Raw genomic sequence first — 14900 nt, forward strand, 5'->3', positions numbered from 1 at the left:
CCACATCAAAAAGAAACTCCTTACTATAGGCTTTAAAGCACTCAATCAACTCATCCAGTCATTGATTTCCTATTATAACCTTGTCCTAACACTTTTCTCTGCTAACGCCAATCTACTCATTCTACTTGAACCTCATCTGTCTCACCCCCAAACGCTTGCCCACATCCTCTGTCGGGCCTAGACCTCCCTCCCTCTTCATATACAACAAACCACCACTCTCCCCACTTTCAGAGCCTTACTAAGATCACGTCTCTTTCAACTCCCCAGCTAAACTCTCATTTATGCTACTCCCTCTCCCTTCTGCAACCCCTAAGCACTTAGATCTCTACCCTTTTAGCACTTGATAGTCTCCCCACCCCCTGCCCCAGAGCTTTTATGTACATGTCCCCCTCCAGACACTAAGCTCCTTGTAAGCAGGGAAAGCGTCTACCAGCTCTATTATACCATACTCTACTGAGTGCTTAGTACAGTTCTCTACACACATTTAATGATCAATCAATACTACTGATTGACTGTTCCATAACCTAGGTGGGAACTTGACTTCTGTGCACGCTTATGCCAAGTGACCAAACCATGTAAGGAAACTCACAACTCACAAGTCATACACCAGCCCAAAGCAGCAGTGCTAACTCTAGGGTAGCTCCAGGTGTGTTTCTAGTGAGAAGAGGAGCAGGAGGTGGGGGGTCTATCAGGGTCTATCAGACCCCTAGCAGGAGGTCTATCAAGTGGAGGGAGCAGCCATCCATTTGTACTCAAACTGCATGTTTCTAGAACTGTCCTTCAGTCTCAAAGATGAGAACCCTGACCTCAATGTTCACCTGTGGCCGTGTATGTGATTGAAACAGCCAAAAACCCCAAAACCTAATCTCACCACACATACGTGGAGATTGTCGTTTGTTGTGTTTTTGCATCTGTTGTTTATGAATCCAGATTTCCCCTATCTCTGTGGGGTCAAGGTTTCCTAAAGAATCTGCAGTTGGCAAACCACAGAGATTAACACCATTCCAGCTCTGCCCCTTGCCTGCTGTGTGACCTTGGATGAGACTCTTAACTTTTCTTGGCCTCAGTTTCCTCAACTGAATAATGGGGATTTAATACCTGCTTTCCAGCCTACTTAGATTGTGACACCCCGTGGGATAGGGACTGAGTCCAGCCTGATTATCTTTTTTCTATTCCAGAGCTTAATATAAAGCTTGATAAGCCCTTAACAGATGTTATATATGAAAAGCCACAATTATTATTATTTATTATTAAGCTTTAGGGAAAGTAGAGGGGAAGAAGTTGTCTGACTTCTGTACCTCCAGTTGAATTTCAGGTAGGTTTGTGATGAGCACCCCGGTCAAGCACTCTAGACCTGTTCCTAGCTGGCTGTGATTTCACTTGGTACTTCTGACTGTACCAAATTAACTAGACATTATTTGCTACTTGTCTCTGGTTAACACAAAGGAAATCTTCCTGTTGCTGCCAGTTGTTGCCCAGGTAAGACCTTTTTTTAACTCGCTTTGCCTCCCTACATACTGCCAACCTCTATCCTCACTTGTCCTACCCTTCTTTAAACTTGTGTCCCTTATATGGCATGCTGGTCACCCCAAATCCTGGCCCTGTTTTCATCTATGCTTCTTTCTCTCCCACCCACCCCCACTGTACTGGATTTGTGATCCAGCACAACCTGTTCCACATTCCTTCTTGTTTTTCATCCCCCCTGCCCTATTCCTGGCCCTGGTCCTGTCTGTCCTGCTCCCCTTTCTAGAATCCCCTCAAATCACCAAAGAGCAGGGATGGAACAAGGGCCAAGAGAGTGAGGGTCAAAGGCTGCTCCATCCCTGCCAGTTCCCTTCCATCCCACACTGCTCAGGACCCAGGCCTTTCATGTCCCCATGGTATGTTTTCACAGGGACAGGAGCTGACACTTTCTGTGCCCAGCCTAAACCAGGCAGAAGGCCTGACTGAGCAGGAAAAGCAAGAAGGGAAATGAAGGGAGGGTGATCACCCTCTGCAGCCTGGAGGAAACAGAACTGCACTCTGCAGAGCCCTTTAGGAAACCAGGACATTTTTGGTTCCTAATGCACTCAGTTCTTCCAGAATACCCCAGTGACAAACCCCACATTAAGTAAAACTCATTAACCCCACATGCATACACAGAACCATTTCTTCCAATGCCACATCACATTTTATACAAACAGGGGTGGGGGTGGTGAGGATCAGAAGGACATCCTCTGATTCCCTAACAGGGTTCTGGACAAAACACCGAGTGAAAACACATGCTGTGGTAGAACTAATCCTGTGGCTCAAACAGACTGAGGCCTACAATCCTTTAGGATACGTAGCTGAGTGGAAATTTCCAGGTACCAATCTATGGGGATGGTATTGTGTGGTGCTTCAAAGGATCAGCCCCAGCTCCAGTTCTATTTTATTTTAATGGTGACTGAGATGAAGGAATCGAAAACATCAGATTGGCAGGTGGTCCTCACTGGGATGGGGTTCATAGGACTTTGTAAAACACAAGATTGGACGAGACAGATTGGGAAAATGACAGAAATTCCCACCAGACAAGGATAAAAGAATGTAGTCCCTCCCCATACCATACCCATACTGCCACAGCATAAGAACTATGTCTGCTAGGTGTGCTCAGTCAGATTTATTGGCATTTCATAATCTCTCCCTCTCAGCTGAGGGCTATCGAGTATTGGGAATGCAGGGAAGATGCAGAAGAGGTTCTTCAAAACAGAAATGCTTTTCTGAAATGAAAAGGGATCGAAAAGACATGGCTAAGGATGATGGAGTACAACAGTGGGCAGCTTTCCAGTAGCCTGTGGAAAGGAAACCTGGATTTCCATTCCCAGTACCCTAACTGGGACTTCATCTGGAGCTGGGAGGAGTTCAGGGTTTGGGAAAGAGCAAAGGCAACATAAACAGGGGGTAGTGGCTATGGACTAAAAGATCTTCTGATCCTGTGGAGGTCAAGTGGCAGGCCAAGGTCTTCTCATACAAGCAACATGTTGGGTGTGAAAATCAAATCTTCAGAATGTGTCTCAGCAGGAGGGTTTAGTGGGAGCTTCCGCTGAGTCACAGTGGGTGGGACTGGTGGGTTTGCAGGACGTGGTGACGGTAGAGGTGGGCTGGCAGGGAGGAGCCTCGGACACAACTGGCTTGCAGACGATGGACTCAGAGCAATCTGGAGAGCTGGAGGAGGACTTTCGGCAAGATGGCTTGTAGGTGGCGGGTTCTGGGTAAGCGGCCCGAATGCAGGCTGGGCGGTAAGAAACCGAGGTGACGCAGGGTCCTCGGCGCAGAATGGGTAAGGGGTGCGTTGAGCGATAGCAAGATGGACGGTAAGAAATCGACGAGACGTACGGCTTGCAGCTCACGGGGCTGGAGCAGAGGGATCGGTAGCAGGCCGGTCGATAGGAGACGGACGTGATACAAGATGGTCTGCAGGAACTCGGCACGTAGCACGTGGGCCGAGAGCAAGGGGCCCGCCCAATGGCAGAGACGGAAGATCCTGGTCGGCAGGAGAGTGACTGGCAGGGGGAGGGCCCACGGCACACGGGTTTGCAGGAGAAGCTCTCACAACAGGGTGTCTGGCAAGATGAGGGGAGGCAGCAGGCAGGCGGGCAGGAATTGGGTTCACAGGAAACAGACCCACAGCGTTGGATGAGGTAGCAAGTCGGTTGGCAAGGAGAGGGAATGCATACTGTTTCCTGGCAAGAGCTGCGATCGAAATAAGTTGGTTGACAGGGGCTTGATGTCCCACAGGGTGATTCTTGGCAGGGATCGGGCATGCACGATGGCTCGCTCGAGCTGGGAATGCAGCAGACTGTCTGGTAGCAAACTGGTTCACACACCAGGGTCACACAGGGGTCTGGTTGGCCGCAGCAAGGGTCGCAGCACGATGGTTCGCAGGTTCCGGACTCAGAGCAGACCGGCTGGCAGCAAACAGGCTCACAGCAGACTGGTTCGCAGCAAACAGGCTTGCAGCAGGTTGGTTCACAGCAGCTGGCCTCGCAGCAATTCGGGGAGCAGCTTGGGGCTCTGCAGCAGGGGTCTGGGCAAGTTACCAGTTGCCATGTCTGAGTTTGGCAGGAGCTGGGCAGGCAGATTGGGCTTCCGCAGTTTACATCGGTAGAGCAGAGGGAGATGGCAGGAACAGTGGTGCAATTCCTGGAACAGCAGCTGGCGGACATAGTGCTGGGAGTGTGATTTACCCCTGGGTTGCGAGGAGAGAATGGCCTGAGACTCAGGGTCCCTCTCGTCTGCCTGGATTTTTATATCACCTGGCTAGCCCACGTGGCCCCAAGCATCCCCTCGTTGTCCTTGTTGTTGTTTAGAACGCTTTGCCAACAAGCATCTTATTAAATGGCTGTTTGTTTGCTCTCATAAAACGCCTTCCCGTTTGCCTCGGTGCTAAATGTGGGTTCATCCTTCCTGCAGTTGGATAGAAACGAGCAGTTGGTGGGCCACTCTACATTCCTGGGTGGGGCCTGCCCTGCCTCCCTGTCGCTGGGGACACTCAGGAAAGCCAAGTGTCCCTGGTGCAACCTCGTAGTTGTCCATTTTCCTTGGTATCCAGATCCCCTGGTGGATAAGGAGGGTCCCCACCAAGGAATGGTGGGGGATGACAAGTGCACCAACATAGGCTTGTTTTAATTGCTGCTGCCTAAGTGTCACTCAGAAAGAAGGCACAAAAGGAGAAGTCCCAAGATGTGCCCCTGGAATATCCTGTTTCTTCAATTGGATCCCCTTGCCATGCCAGGTCAAAAATAATAATTGATAAGTCATTTATTTATTCATTCGTATTTATTGAGCACTTACTGTGTGCAGAGCACTGTAGTAAGTGCTTTGGAAGTACAAGTTGGCAACATAATTGTCAGTGCCAAGCTCTGTGCAGAGTGCTGGGCTAGGTACGATGCAGTCAAATTAGGCACAGTCCCAGTCCCTGTCTTTCACTGGGTTCCCAATCTAGCTTATCCCCATTTTACAGGTGAGGAAACTGAGGCCCAGAGAAGCTAAGTGACTTGACTAAGGTCACACAGCAGGCAAGTGGAGCAGCTGAGATTAGAACCCAAGTTTTCTGACTCCTAATCTCCCGTTCTTTCCATTTGGCCACACTGATTCTCCAGAGGTTGAAAGGAGACTAGGCCAGGTCCTTCCTGTCTCAGGGAAAAAACTCACTTGGCATCAACCCAGTGACCCATGAATCCTTATCCTAATAGAGAAAGCAGGTTTTCTCTACAAGTTGCTAACCTCCAGTTAAGGAGGCTCAGTGGCTGAATGGACAGAAAGTCCATTTGGAAGGGTTTGGGCCTCAGAGGTCATTCCTTGGAAGGAGTTCCTATTGGAGAGCTGATTCCAATCTGAGAGATTCCCCAGGAGCCGAAGGATTCCTGGCCTGTGCCTGTTTGTGAACTTTTACACCTTTGAGGGAGGCAGGTTCCCGGAGGCCAGGATGGGTCTTAGCAAGCCTAAGGAGTGTGTCTAGAGAAGGGAAGATGGCAGAGATGCTCAACTTCCTCACCAGACTCACTGGAGTCGAGGAGTGACTGGGAAGCACCCTGTTTCTGTGGAGTTTTAAGAGCACGAGACAAGGGCATCCCCACCCTACTCCAGTAGGGAGCAGATCATCCCTGCAGCCACCATGGTAAGGGATTCCCCAGCCAACTGAACGGGGTATTGCTGGGGCCCCAGCTCTGTAGAAATTGGTCTGTAGACATGGATGGCCCTTCCTGTTCTTTCTGTCTCCTTCTATCCCACCAAACCAGTGCTTGCAAGAGATCAGCTTGACCCCTTCAGTGGATCTGGAAGGGTCAATGGGAAGAAGAAAAGGGGAGCATATTTTCCCTTTGATTTCCCTATCTTCCAGAGGGCTTTCTTCATCCTCTTTTCAAAATGACCTCTTGGTGGGTAACCAAGAAAGTGATAGTTGGAAAAGCCACCTGTCCAGCAATACGCCTGATGCAGAAAAATTACTAAATGGCAAATGAATTCATGTCCTAAAAGCACTAAGCTTCAATCCCTCCTCCTTTTCAGATCAGAGCCACCCCGTCCCAGGATTCACTATCAGCAAAGCACCTTGAATTCATTGTATTCATTTCAATATTCCAGGCTAACTCCAATTTTTCATTCTTCTGGGACCTAACTTCATTATTCAGTCAATCAATCAGTGGTGTTTATCGAATGCTTATTGTGTGCAGAGCACTATCCTAAGAGTTGAGTGAGTTGGTAGGCATGTTCCCTGACCACAGGGAACTTACAGTCTAAAGGAGTTTACAGTTATTAACAGCAATTCGCTGTGGGAGTCAAGCGTTAAACCAGTTGCTAAAGACACCCTGCCGGGGATCATGTGTCCCAGTGAGCATGGAAAAGAACGTTGCCATGCCATCCCCCAAATCTTTTAATATCGACTACCACTCTTCTGCTCCTCCTGCTTTCCCTCATCTCCTCCAACTTCTCCTCTGAGTTGCACCTATTATGCCTGTCTAAATGGGCTGTTCAGCAACTCCCTGTTCTTATCTTCCCTTTCTGAATTTTTTTCCGCATCCTTTTCTGAGAGCTCCTTGGTAGACCAATCAATCAATTAATCAATCAAATTTATTGAGAGTTTGTGCTGTACTGATGGTCATTTTCCCATAGGACATTGAGAATGAGCACAGAAGATAGAAGATAGTCTCCTGACCCCTTTTCAATCCCACCCTGCCGTCTGTGGAGTCAATCACAAATGCTGCTTTTTTTCAACTTCTTCCAAGAGAAACTCTCTTTCCCATGCCCCTTGGGCCTGTAGAAATGAGGAGCAAATGGAACCATAGTAACATGATTATTTTTTCCAGCCAAAAAATGTCAACATAACCCAGGGGTGTGAACTACTATCCATCCCTGCTTACATCAGATTACCCAGAATTTCTAGGCAGTCTCTGGTAAAGAGAGGATATTTTCCTATTCTGGGGGAACACAAGGGGCCGATATGCTTGCTGAGCTATTCCAAATCCAGCAGGACTAGGGAGGGAATGGAGAATGAAGAGGAAAAACTGATTCTAACCTTTGACTCCCATCAAAGTCCACTCCTCTCCCCAAACGGCTTGAGGGTTTCTTCCACTGTGCCAAAGGACAAAATGGCAGCTACCAAACTTTCTGCCTAAATGACAGCTGCTATTTTGCGCTCTGGCACAGTGGAAGAAACCAACTGAAGCCAATGGAAGCACTGGCCTCCCTGGGCTTCCTGCCCAAACCCACCTGCTGAAATGAAAGAAGAGGCGTGAGAGCTCTGTTTGAAATGCCACAATGCTCGAGTTTATTAAGAAATCGACAAAGACACATCTTTGCACCTCAGAAGTAGCAGAGAAGACAGGAGACATGATGCAGAGACACCTTGGAAAGATGTTCTGAAATGACAAGACATTGAATAATAATGAGGACAGTATTTGTTAAGCGCTTATTATGTGCAAAGCACTGTTCTAAGTGCTGGGAGGTTACAAGGTGATCAGGTTGTCCCACAAGGGGCTCACAGCTTTCATCCCCATTTTCCAGATGAGGGAACTGAGGCCCAGAGAAGTGAAGTGGCTTGCCCAAAGTCACACAGCTGACAGTTGTCAGAGGTGGGATTTGAACCCATGACCTCTGACTCCAAAGCCCGGGCTCTATTTCCATCAGAAGGTGAGCCCGAGCGGCAAACGCTGATCGATTGCATAGGATCATGTGGTTGGGGTACCTTTTTCTTTTATTTCTCACCCATATCGGTCTTTGTCTCACTGCCTCGGCATCAAGGATCGGGCAATGGAGAAGTGGCATTCCTCCTCTGTGCAGACCCGAGGCCAATCCAAAATCCAAGAGGGAGCAAGGGAACTGTCTTTGGCAAGTGGGGAGGTGCCTCTCCACTAAGAATGCATCCTTTCACAGGCTTCATCTCGCTGCCTGGGCCCTTGTCTTCATTTGGTCGTGCACACCGGGGTGGGCTGGCAGCACACGGGTCCGCAGCAGCCACCTCCGGAGCCACAGCAGCTGCCACAGCAGCCGCAACAGCCGCAACAGCCGCCTCCGCAGCCACCTCCGCAGCCCCCGCAGCCTCCGCAGCCTCCACAGCCGCCTCCCCCACAACCAGATCCACAGCAGCTAGATCCACAGCAACTGCCACCGCTTCCGCAGCTCGACCCGCAGCAGGTCGGCTGGCAGCAGCACGTCTCGCAACAGTCCACCTGGCCCTGCTGACCGCAGCAAGTGAAGCAGTCCGTGGGGCAGCAACCCATCGTCTCGGCTGGTCAGGTTCCCGCTCAGTAAAACACGGCCGCAGCTTCCCGGGTCTGAAGGGCTCCCGCCCAGCTGCGGCCTTTATATTCCCTGCCCACGGGGTGTTGGCACCAAGCACAGGATGTTTTCTTTGTTATTATTTATGCCCATTTCCAGAAGAACATCTCATTACCTGGCTGTTTACTCTCCAGCACAGAGTACCTCAACTCATAAAAAGGATACTTTGGGGTTGCTTCTAAATTGGGACTCGACTCGTCCCAACTGATGTTTTCCTGGGGGCAGAATGGGGGGTGTAAAAATACACCTTTGCCGAGACCCATGACGGGATCCATCACTGACTGAACTGCGGCTCGCTCTGGCCACGTGCTGGTTGGAAGTGCGAAGAAATAACAGGAGGCTTGGTTTCTGAAAGGAGATATTTTAGTCCCCCATCTGCTCTTGGAGGGTCAGAGAGTGTTGATCCAAGTTTTTATTGCTTTTCAGAGACCATTGGAATGTCACACAGCAGGGAATTGGGTGTCACCTTCTCTTTGAGAGCTTGTCCACCTGGGGTGGGGCATCAGCTGGTCCACCTGTGAGCTACCTGGTCCTCACTTGATCAGCTCAATTTTATTTATTGAGTGCTTACTATGTGCAGAGCACTGTACTAAGCGCTCGGGAAGTACAAGTTGGCAACATATAGATGTGATCCCTAGCCAACAATGGGCTCACAGTCTAGAATGTCCAGAATGTCTTGCTATCCTAGCTCTCCCAAAGAAAAATGGCATTTTAAACACAGGTCTCTTGGCAAAGCCAATTCTACATCCAGGAATGTGTGGTGTGTGTGTGTGCAGGTGTGCATGTGCATTTGTTTATTTTTGATGAGCATTGGTAATGAATACCAGTCACCCTGTGAAATGCAGCGAGACTCATTGTAAAACCCTCAAGGACCAGGGTGACACTCTCATTTATATGGCACACTCAGCAGTCAAGCATGTTTCTGAGCCTGAGTAAAAATTGTGTCCTTGATATACAAAGTCGGGGAGGAGAGGAATGGTCAGGAGGAGAGAATCCAAGACCTCTTCCTTCCAAAAAACAGAAAGGATACCCAAGGCTCCCAAGTTTTTGTTTTCCCAGTGGTGGTGGGGTGAGGGTTGCGAAAGGGTGAATCCCTGCTTTCTTCCACCGGGACAAAGGGCTATTAATACATCACTTAGGGGGAGCCTTACCTGGGATATAGATGTTGGAGGTTTATATTAGTTTTACAGCTGCTTTTACAGGAATGCCCCGTTCTCCTTCTAAAGCCAGGCTGTGCTTTGTGGGAGATTTTTATCATATTAATGTCCAATATATCAGCCTGCACCAGACTACCCACAAACCTACATTGCCTTCCCAGAACTGAGTGCTGTCAAAGAATTCTGTTATGTAGCCAGCTCATTGACCAATGATGTGATAATAGAAAGGAAATAGAAAATTTAATTGAAAGGGCTAGCTCATCCTTTGGGAGACTGACAAATAGTGTGGTGGCAGTTTGATATTAAGCTCCAGCTCTAACTAAAGGTCTAAGGTGCTGTAATGCTGTCTAACTTTCTCTGCAGCTGTGACAATTGGCTGCTCACAGATGAACAGTACCACCAATGTCACATATTCATCCATTCTTTCTTTCAATCATATTTATTGAGTGCTTACTGTGTGCAGAGCACTGTACTAAGTGCTTGGGAAGTACAAGTTGGCAACCTATAGAGACAGTCCCTGTCCAACAGCAGGCTCACAGTCTAGAAGGGGGAGACAGAGAACAAAACAAAACATATTAACAAAATAAAATAAACAGAATAAATATATACAAATAAAATAAATAAATAAATGAATAGAGTAATAAATATGTACAAACATATATACATATAGGCTCTACTCCACATCATATGGGAAGAGAGGATCCCAAGGATCCAAGACCTAGAACAAAACAGCCTCCAAGCATGGAAGCTAGACCACCTCAGCAGCAGGATTGGGTGGCACACCTGAGGAGAAAGGAAGGATAAGCAACAGCTGTTGAAATTGGGGAATTAATCAATCGTATTTACTGTGTGCTTAATATGTACTAAGCACTTGGGGAGTACAATAGAAAACTGAAAACAAGGAGGAAAAAGAAAACATTTTAAGGATACAGTTGAACAAAACCCTCGACAATGCTTTTTTGAATTCTGAAAGTCAGTTGCCACAAATAAGAATAATGATGATATTTGTTATGCACTTACTAATCACCAGGCACTGTACTAAGCCCTGGGGTTGGTACAAGCTAATCAGATTGGACATAGTCCCTGTCCCATAAGGGGGCACGCAGTCTCAATCCCCATTTTACAGATGAGGCAACTGAGGCCCAGAGAAGTGAAGTGATTTGCCCAAGATCACACAACAGACACATGGCAGAGCCAGTATTAGAACCCATTAAGAACCCATTAGAACCCACTAAAGCAGCTAGCTCAGTGGAAAGAGCCCAGGCTTTGGAGTCAGAGGTCATGGATTCGAATCCCGTCTCCGCCACTTGTCAGCTGTGTGACTTTGGTCAAGTCACTTCACTTCTCTGGGCCTCAGTTCCCTCATCTGGAAAATGGGGATTAAGTCTGTGAGCCCCACGTGGGACAACTTGATTACCTTGTATCTACCCCAGCACTTAGAACAGTGCTTTGCACATAGTAAACGCTTAATAAAAGCCATCATTATTGTTATTAGAATCTTCTGACTGCCAAGCCTGTGCTCTACACTACAGTCAATGAAGAAAGGAGTGACTCTTTTTGAACAGAAGCTTTATGGGGATCACGAGACAAAGAGGCAAAAGTGAAAACAGCACTAAGTACCGCAAACAATTAACACGACTGAATGATGGTCTTTTTGTGTGCCCGTGATGGTTAAACTACGGTTCCTAAAGGGTTCTTTCCAGGCACACAAACCTCTAAGAGAATTTCACCATCAGTAGCATCTTCTGTGGGCACAAAAGGCACATTCATATAACACACAGTTCTTGCAAAACAATAATCTGCACTGTATCACTCTTGAGTTTGCCACTATGCCCAAGCACACAAATCATTTCTTCCAATATCACATCATGCTCTACGAATCAATCAGTGGTATTTATTGAGCACTTACTGTGGCCAGAGCACTGTGCTAAGCACTTGGGAAAGTACAATAAAATAGAATTCATAGACAGGATCCCTGCTCATAAGGAGCCTACAGACTATCCAAACAGGTTCACACTGTTTGACGAAGTTTGACCTCCTGGCCTCCTGTCTTTCCCCATTCCAGTCCATACTCCAGTGGGTAGATTGGCTTGAAGAACAAAGAGTGAGAGCTCTTGCTCTCAATCAATCAATTAATAGAACAATCAATAGATAGTTATTATTACTAATACTAATTACTACATTATTATTACTAATAATAATAATGATGGCATTTATTAAGTGCTTACTATGTGCCTGGCACTGTATTAAGCGCGGGGGGGGGGGATCCAAGTAATCCATACTTCACTCTACTCTCCGGACCAGCGCTTAGAAAGTGCAGTACAAGTGCTTATTATGTGCCAGGCACTGTACTAGGCACTGGGGTGGATCCATACCTCACTCTGCTGCCTGGACCATTTTTCTACAGATCCATTCAGTCTACATTTCCCCAAGATTTTCCTCAAGAATCTCCAGGGGTTGCTCATCCACCTCCACACCAAGCAGAAGCTCCTTACCGTCAGCTTTTAATCAATCAATCAATCATTGATTGATTAATTCTATCAATTGATAGAATTCTATCACTTGATATCAATCAATTGATAGAACAAAGAGTGAGAGCTGGAGGTAGTGGGAGGAGATGGCGGATAAGTGGATAATCCAAGCATTTATCCTATCCCGCCTCGATGACAGCGTCACCCTCCTTGCTGACCTCCCTGGCTTCTGTTTCCCCACTCCAATCGTATTCACTCATTCAGTCATATTTATTGAGTGTTTACCGGGTGCAGAGCACTGTACTACTACTACTACTAATAATGATGGCATTTATTAAGTGCTTACTACGTGCCAGTCACTGTATTAAGCGCTGGGGTGGATCCAAGTAATCCATACTTCACTCTACTTCCCGGACCAGTGCTTAGAAAGTGCAGTACAAGTGCTTATTATGTGCCAGGCACTGTACTAGACACTGGGGTGGATCCATACTTCACTCTGCTGCCCGGACCATTTTTCTACAGATCCATTCAGTCTACATTCCCCCACTCCTCAAGAATCTCCAGGGGTTGCCCATCCACCTCCACACCAAGCAAAAGCTCCTTACCGTCGGCTTTTAATCAATCAATCAATCATATTTATTGAGCACTTACTGTGTGCAGAGCACTGTACTAAGTGCTTGGGAAGTACAAATTGGCGACACATAGAGACGGTCCTTACCCAAAGTGGGCTCACAGTCTAGAAGCGTTCAATCACCTCGCCCCCTCCTACCACACCTCTCTGATTTCCTACTTCTTCTAGACTGTGAGCCCGCTGTTGGGTAGGTACCATCTCTATATGTTGCCAACTTGTACTTCCCAAGTGCTTAGTACAGTGCTCTGCACACAGTAAGTGTTCAATAAATACGATTGAATGAATGAATGAATGCTGCCCAGATCAGTTTTCTTAAAACTGTTCAGTCCCTGTTTTCCCATTCCTCAAGAACCTCCAGTGGTTGTCCATCCACCTCTGGATCAAACTGAAACTTCTTACCACCTTTACCCCTCCTACCTTATCTCTCTGATTTCCTACTAAAACCAGCTCACACATTTCACCCTCTAATACCAACCTGCTCACTGAACCTCGATCTCATCTATCTCACCATCAACCCCTCACCCATATCCTACCTCTGTCCTGGATCTCCTTCCTCATTCATAACTGATAGATGATCACTCTGTCCAACTTCAAGCCTTACTAGAAGCACATCTTCTCCAAGAAGCAGCATGGAGAAACATGAGGAAGAGCATGGCCTAGTGGAAAAATTCTTAGGCCTGGGAGTGAGAGGATCTGGGCTCTAGTCCCGACTCTGCCACTTGTCTACTGTGTGACCTTGGACAAGTCACTTAATAATAATAATAATGGCATTTATTAAGCATTTACTAAGTGCAAAGCACTACTTCCCTGGGCCTCAGTTACCTCATCTGTAAAATGGGGATTAAGACTGTGAGCATCACGTGGGACAATCTGATTACCTTGTATCTACTCCAGTGCTTATAACAGTGCTTGGCACATAGTGTTGTGATCGGGTTTGTCTGATATCCATTTTTGTTTTCACATCCCTTCCTCCCATCCCTTTGTACACCCTTCTTCACGGAAGAAGAATGCCCGCAAAAACTTCCCGCCACAAAACCTGCCTAACCAAGGCCTCCCCCACCCTGACCTGCCTGACAAAAGCCATCCCTGTTGTCCACTAGCAGACTTGACATGACTGACTCCATTTCGTGCAGGCTAAGAGAACAACTCCTTTTTGTATTGTCTGCAACAGATGCCTTCAAGGCCATTAAACAAGTAACACTTATCTATGTAAGGTCCTAGGTCAGATGACATCCTGACAAGACAGTGACAACAGAAGATAACAGAATTTACACACCTATCTATGCAAGGCCATATGGCAGATAACAACAACCTTTACAAGGCAGTAAAAACAGAGAATTTACAGCATCCTGTTGGTCCTAATTGGATTCCTGAAATTCCTAAATGCTCCCTCCCATGTTGCTGTAACTGAATAAAAGACGCAGTGAGAATGGGATTGGGGCTGCTTGATCTGGGTCCCTGGCCCCTTGCAGCCGCGCGCTAATAAAATCCACTTCTAAATTTCTACTTGGGTCTCACTCGCTGATTCTCAGCACAACATTTGGAGGCCCCAGTGAGATTGCACGGTGTCCCGTGTCACCGTGGAGACCCAACCTGGGAGGACCTCGGCCTCAGGGGAAGGAGACCATTCTGCTCTGACTTCTAGGGGGGCCGGCCCCTGAGACGTTCCAGGGCCCCGGAACTCAAGGCTGAGAGGTCTCAACTGTCCCCTGACGCCGACTGATCCTCATTTCGGCCTGGTGGATCCTGGGATCGGCAACGATCAACTGCTTCCGGAGGTAACCTGCTTTCTGTTTTCTGGAGGGAACGAGTGCCGGACGCGGCAGTTAGCGCTTTGCGCCTCGATTCCCCGGGCACCCCAAGACGTTGGGTCTCTGCCCGATTCTGGTTCTGGTTCTGGTTCCGCGGTTGTCTGTGAATCTGTTCTATATGTGGAAGCGTTGCCTTTAGGAAATTCTGTTTTACGATCCTCTGTCTGAAACCTCCTCGCTCACAGACTGCCAGGCAGGTTTCCACCTGGATCGGGGACGAATATCTTCAGGGCAACTTCTCCAATGTCTACTGGAAGGATGTGTTCGCCTCCAGGTTGTTGTTTGTTTGTGTCTCTGTGTTGTATGAATGGGAGGTTCAGCCAGCACGCCAGAAACGCCTTTGAACTGTATGCTCAGTCACTTTAAAAAAGGATACCGGGATGGGTATGATTATGGGATTACCCTAAAGAAACAGAAGCTCATTCTATTTTGCATGAATGAGTGGCCCACCTTGGGGGTGGGGTGGCCCCCTCAGGGTAGTTTTGATAAGCAAATTGTAAACAAGGTTTGGAGAATTGTGACTGGGACCCCTGGC

At 47.7% G+C, this 14900-nt stretch overlaps 1 protein-coding gene across 1 annotated transcript; it reads right to left on the reverse strand.

Moving 5' to 3' along the window:
- Positions 1 to 7919: 7919 nt before the first annotated feature.
- Positions 7920 to 8237, reverse strand: LOC119933989 (keratin-associated protein 17-1). Its single transcript, XM_038753325.1, has one exon. The coding sequence runs from the start codon at positions 8235 to 8237 to the stop codon at positions 7920 to 7922; it is 318 nt and encodes a 105-aa protein (XP_038609253.1).
- Positions 8238 to 14900: the final 6663 nt, after the last annotated feature.

This window comes from Tachyglossus aculeatus, chromosome 11 (assembly GCF_015852505.1).
Source record: "Tachyglossus aculeatus isolate mTacAcu1 chromosome 11, mTacAcu1.pri, whole genome shotgun sequence".
Lineage (NCBI taxonomy): Eukaryota > Metazoa > Chordata > Mammalia > Monotremata > Tachyglossidae > Tachyglossus > Tachyglossus aculeatus.

Bases quoted from the DNA above. Each gene is read 5' to 3' on its own strand.
- LOC119933989 (XM_038753325.1), bottom strand. From the start codon at position 8,237: ATGGGTTGCTGCCCCACGGACTGCTTCACTTGCTGCGGTCAGCAGGGC.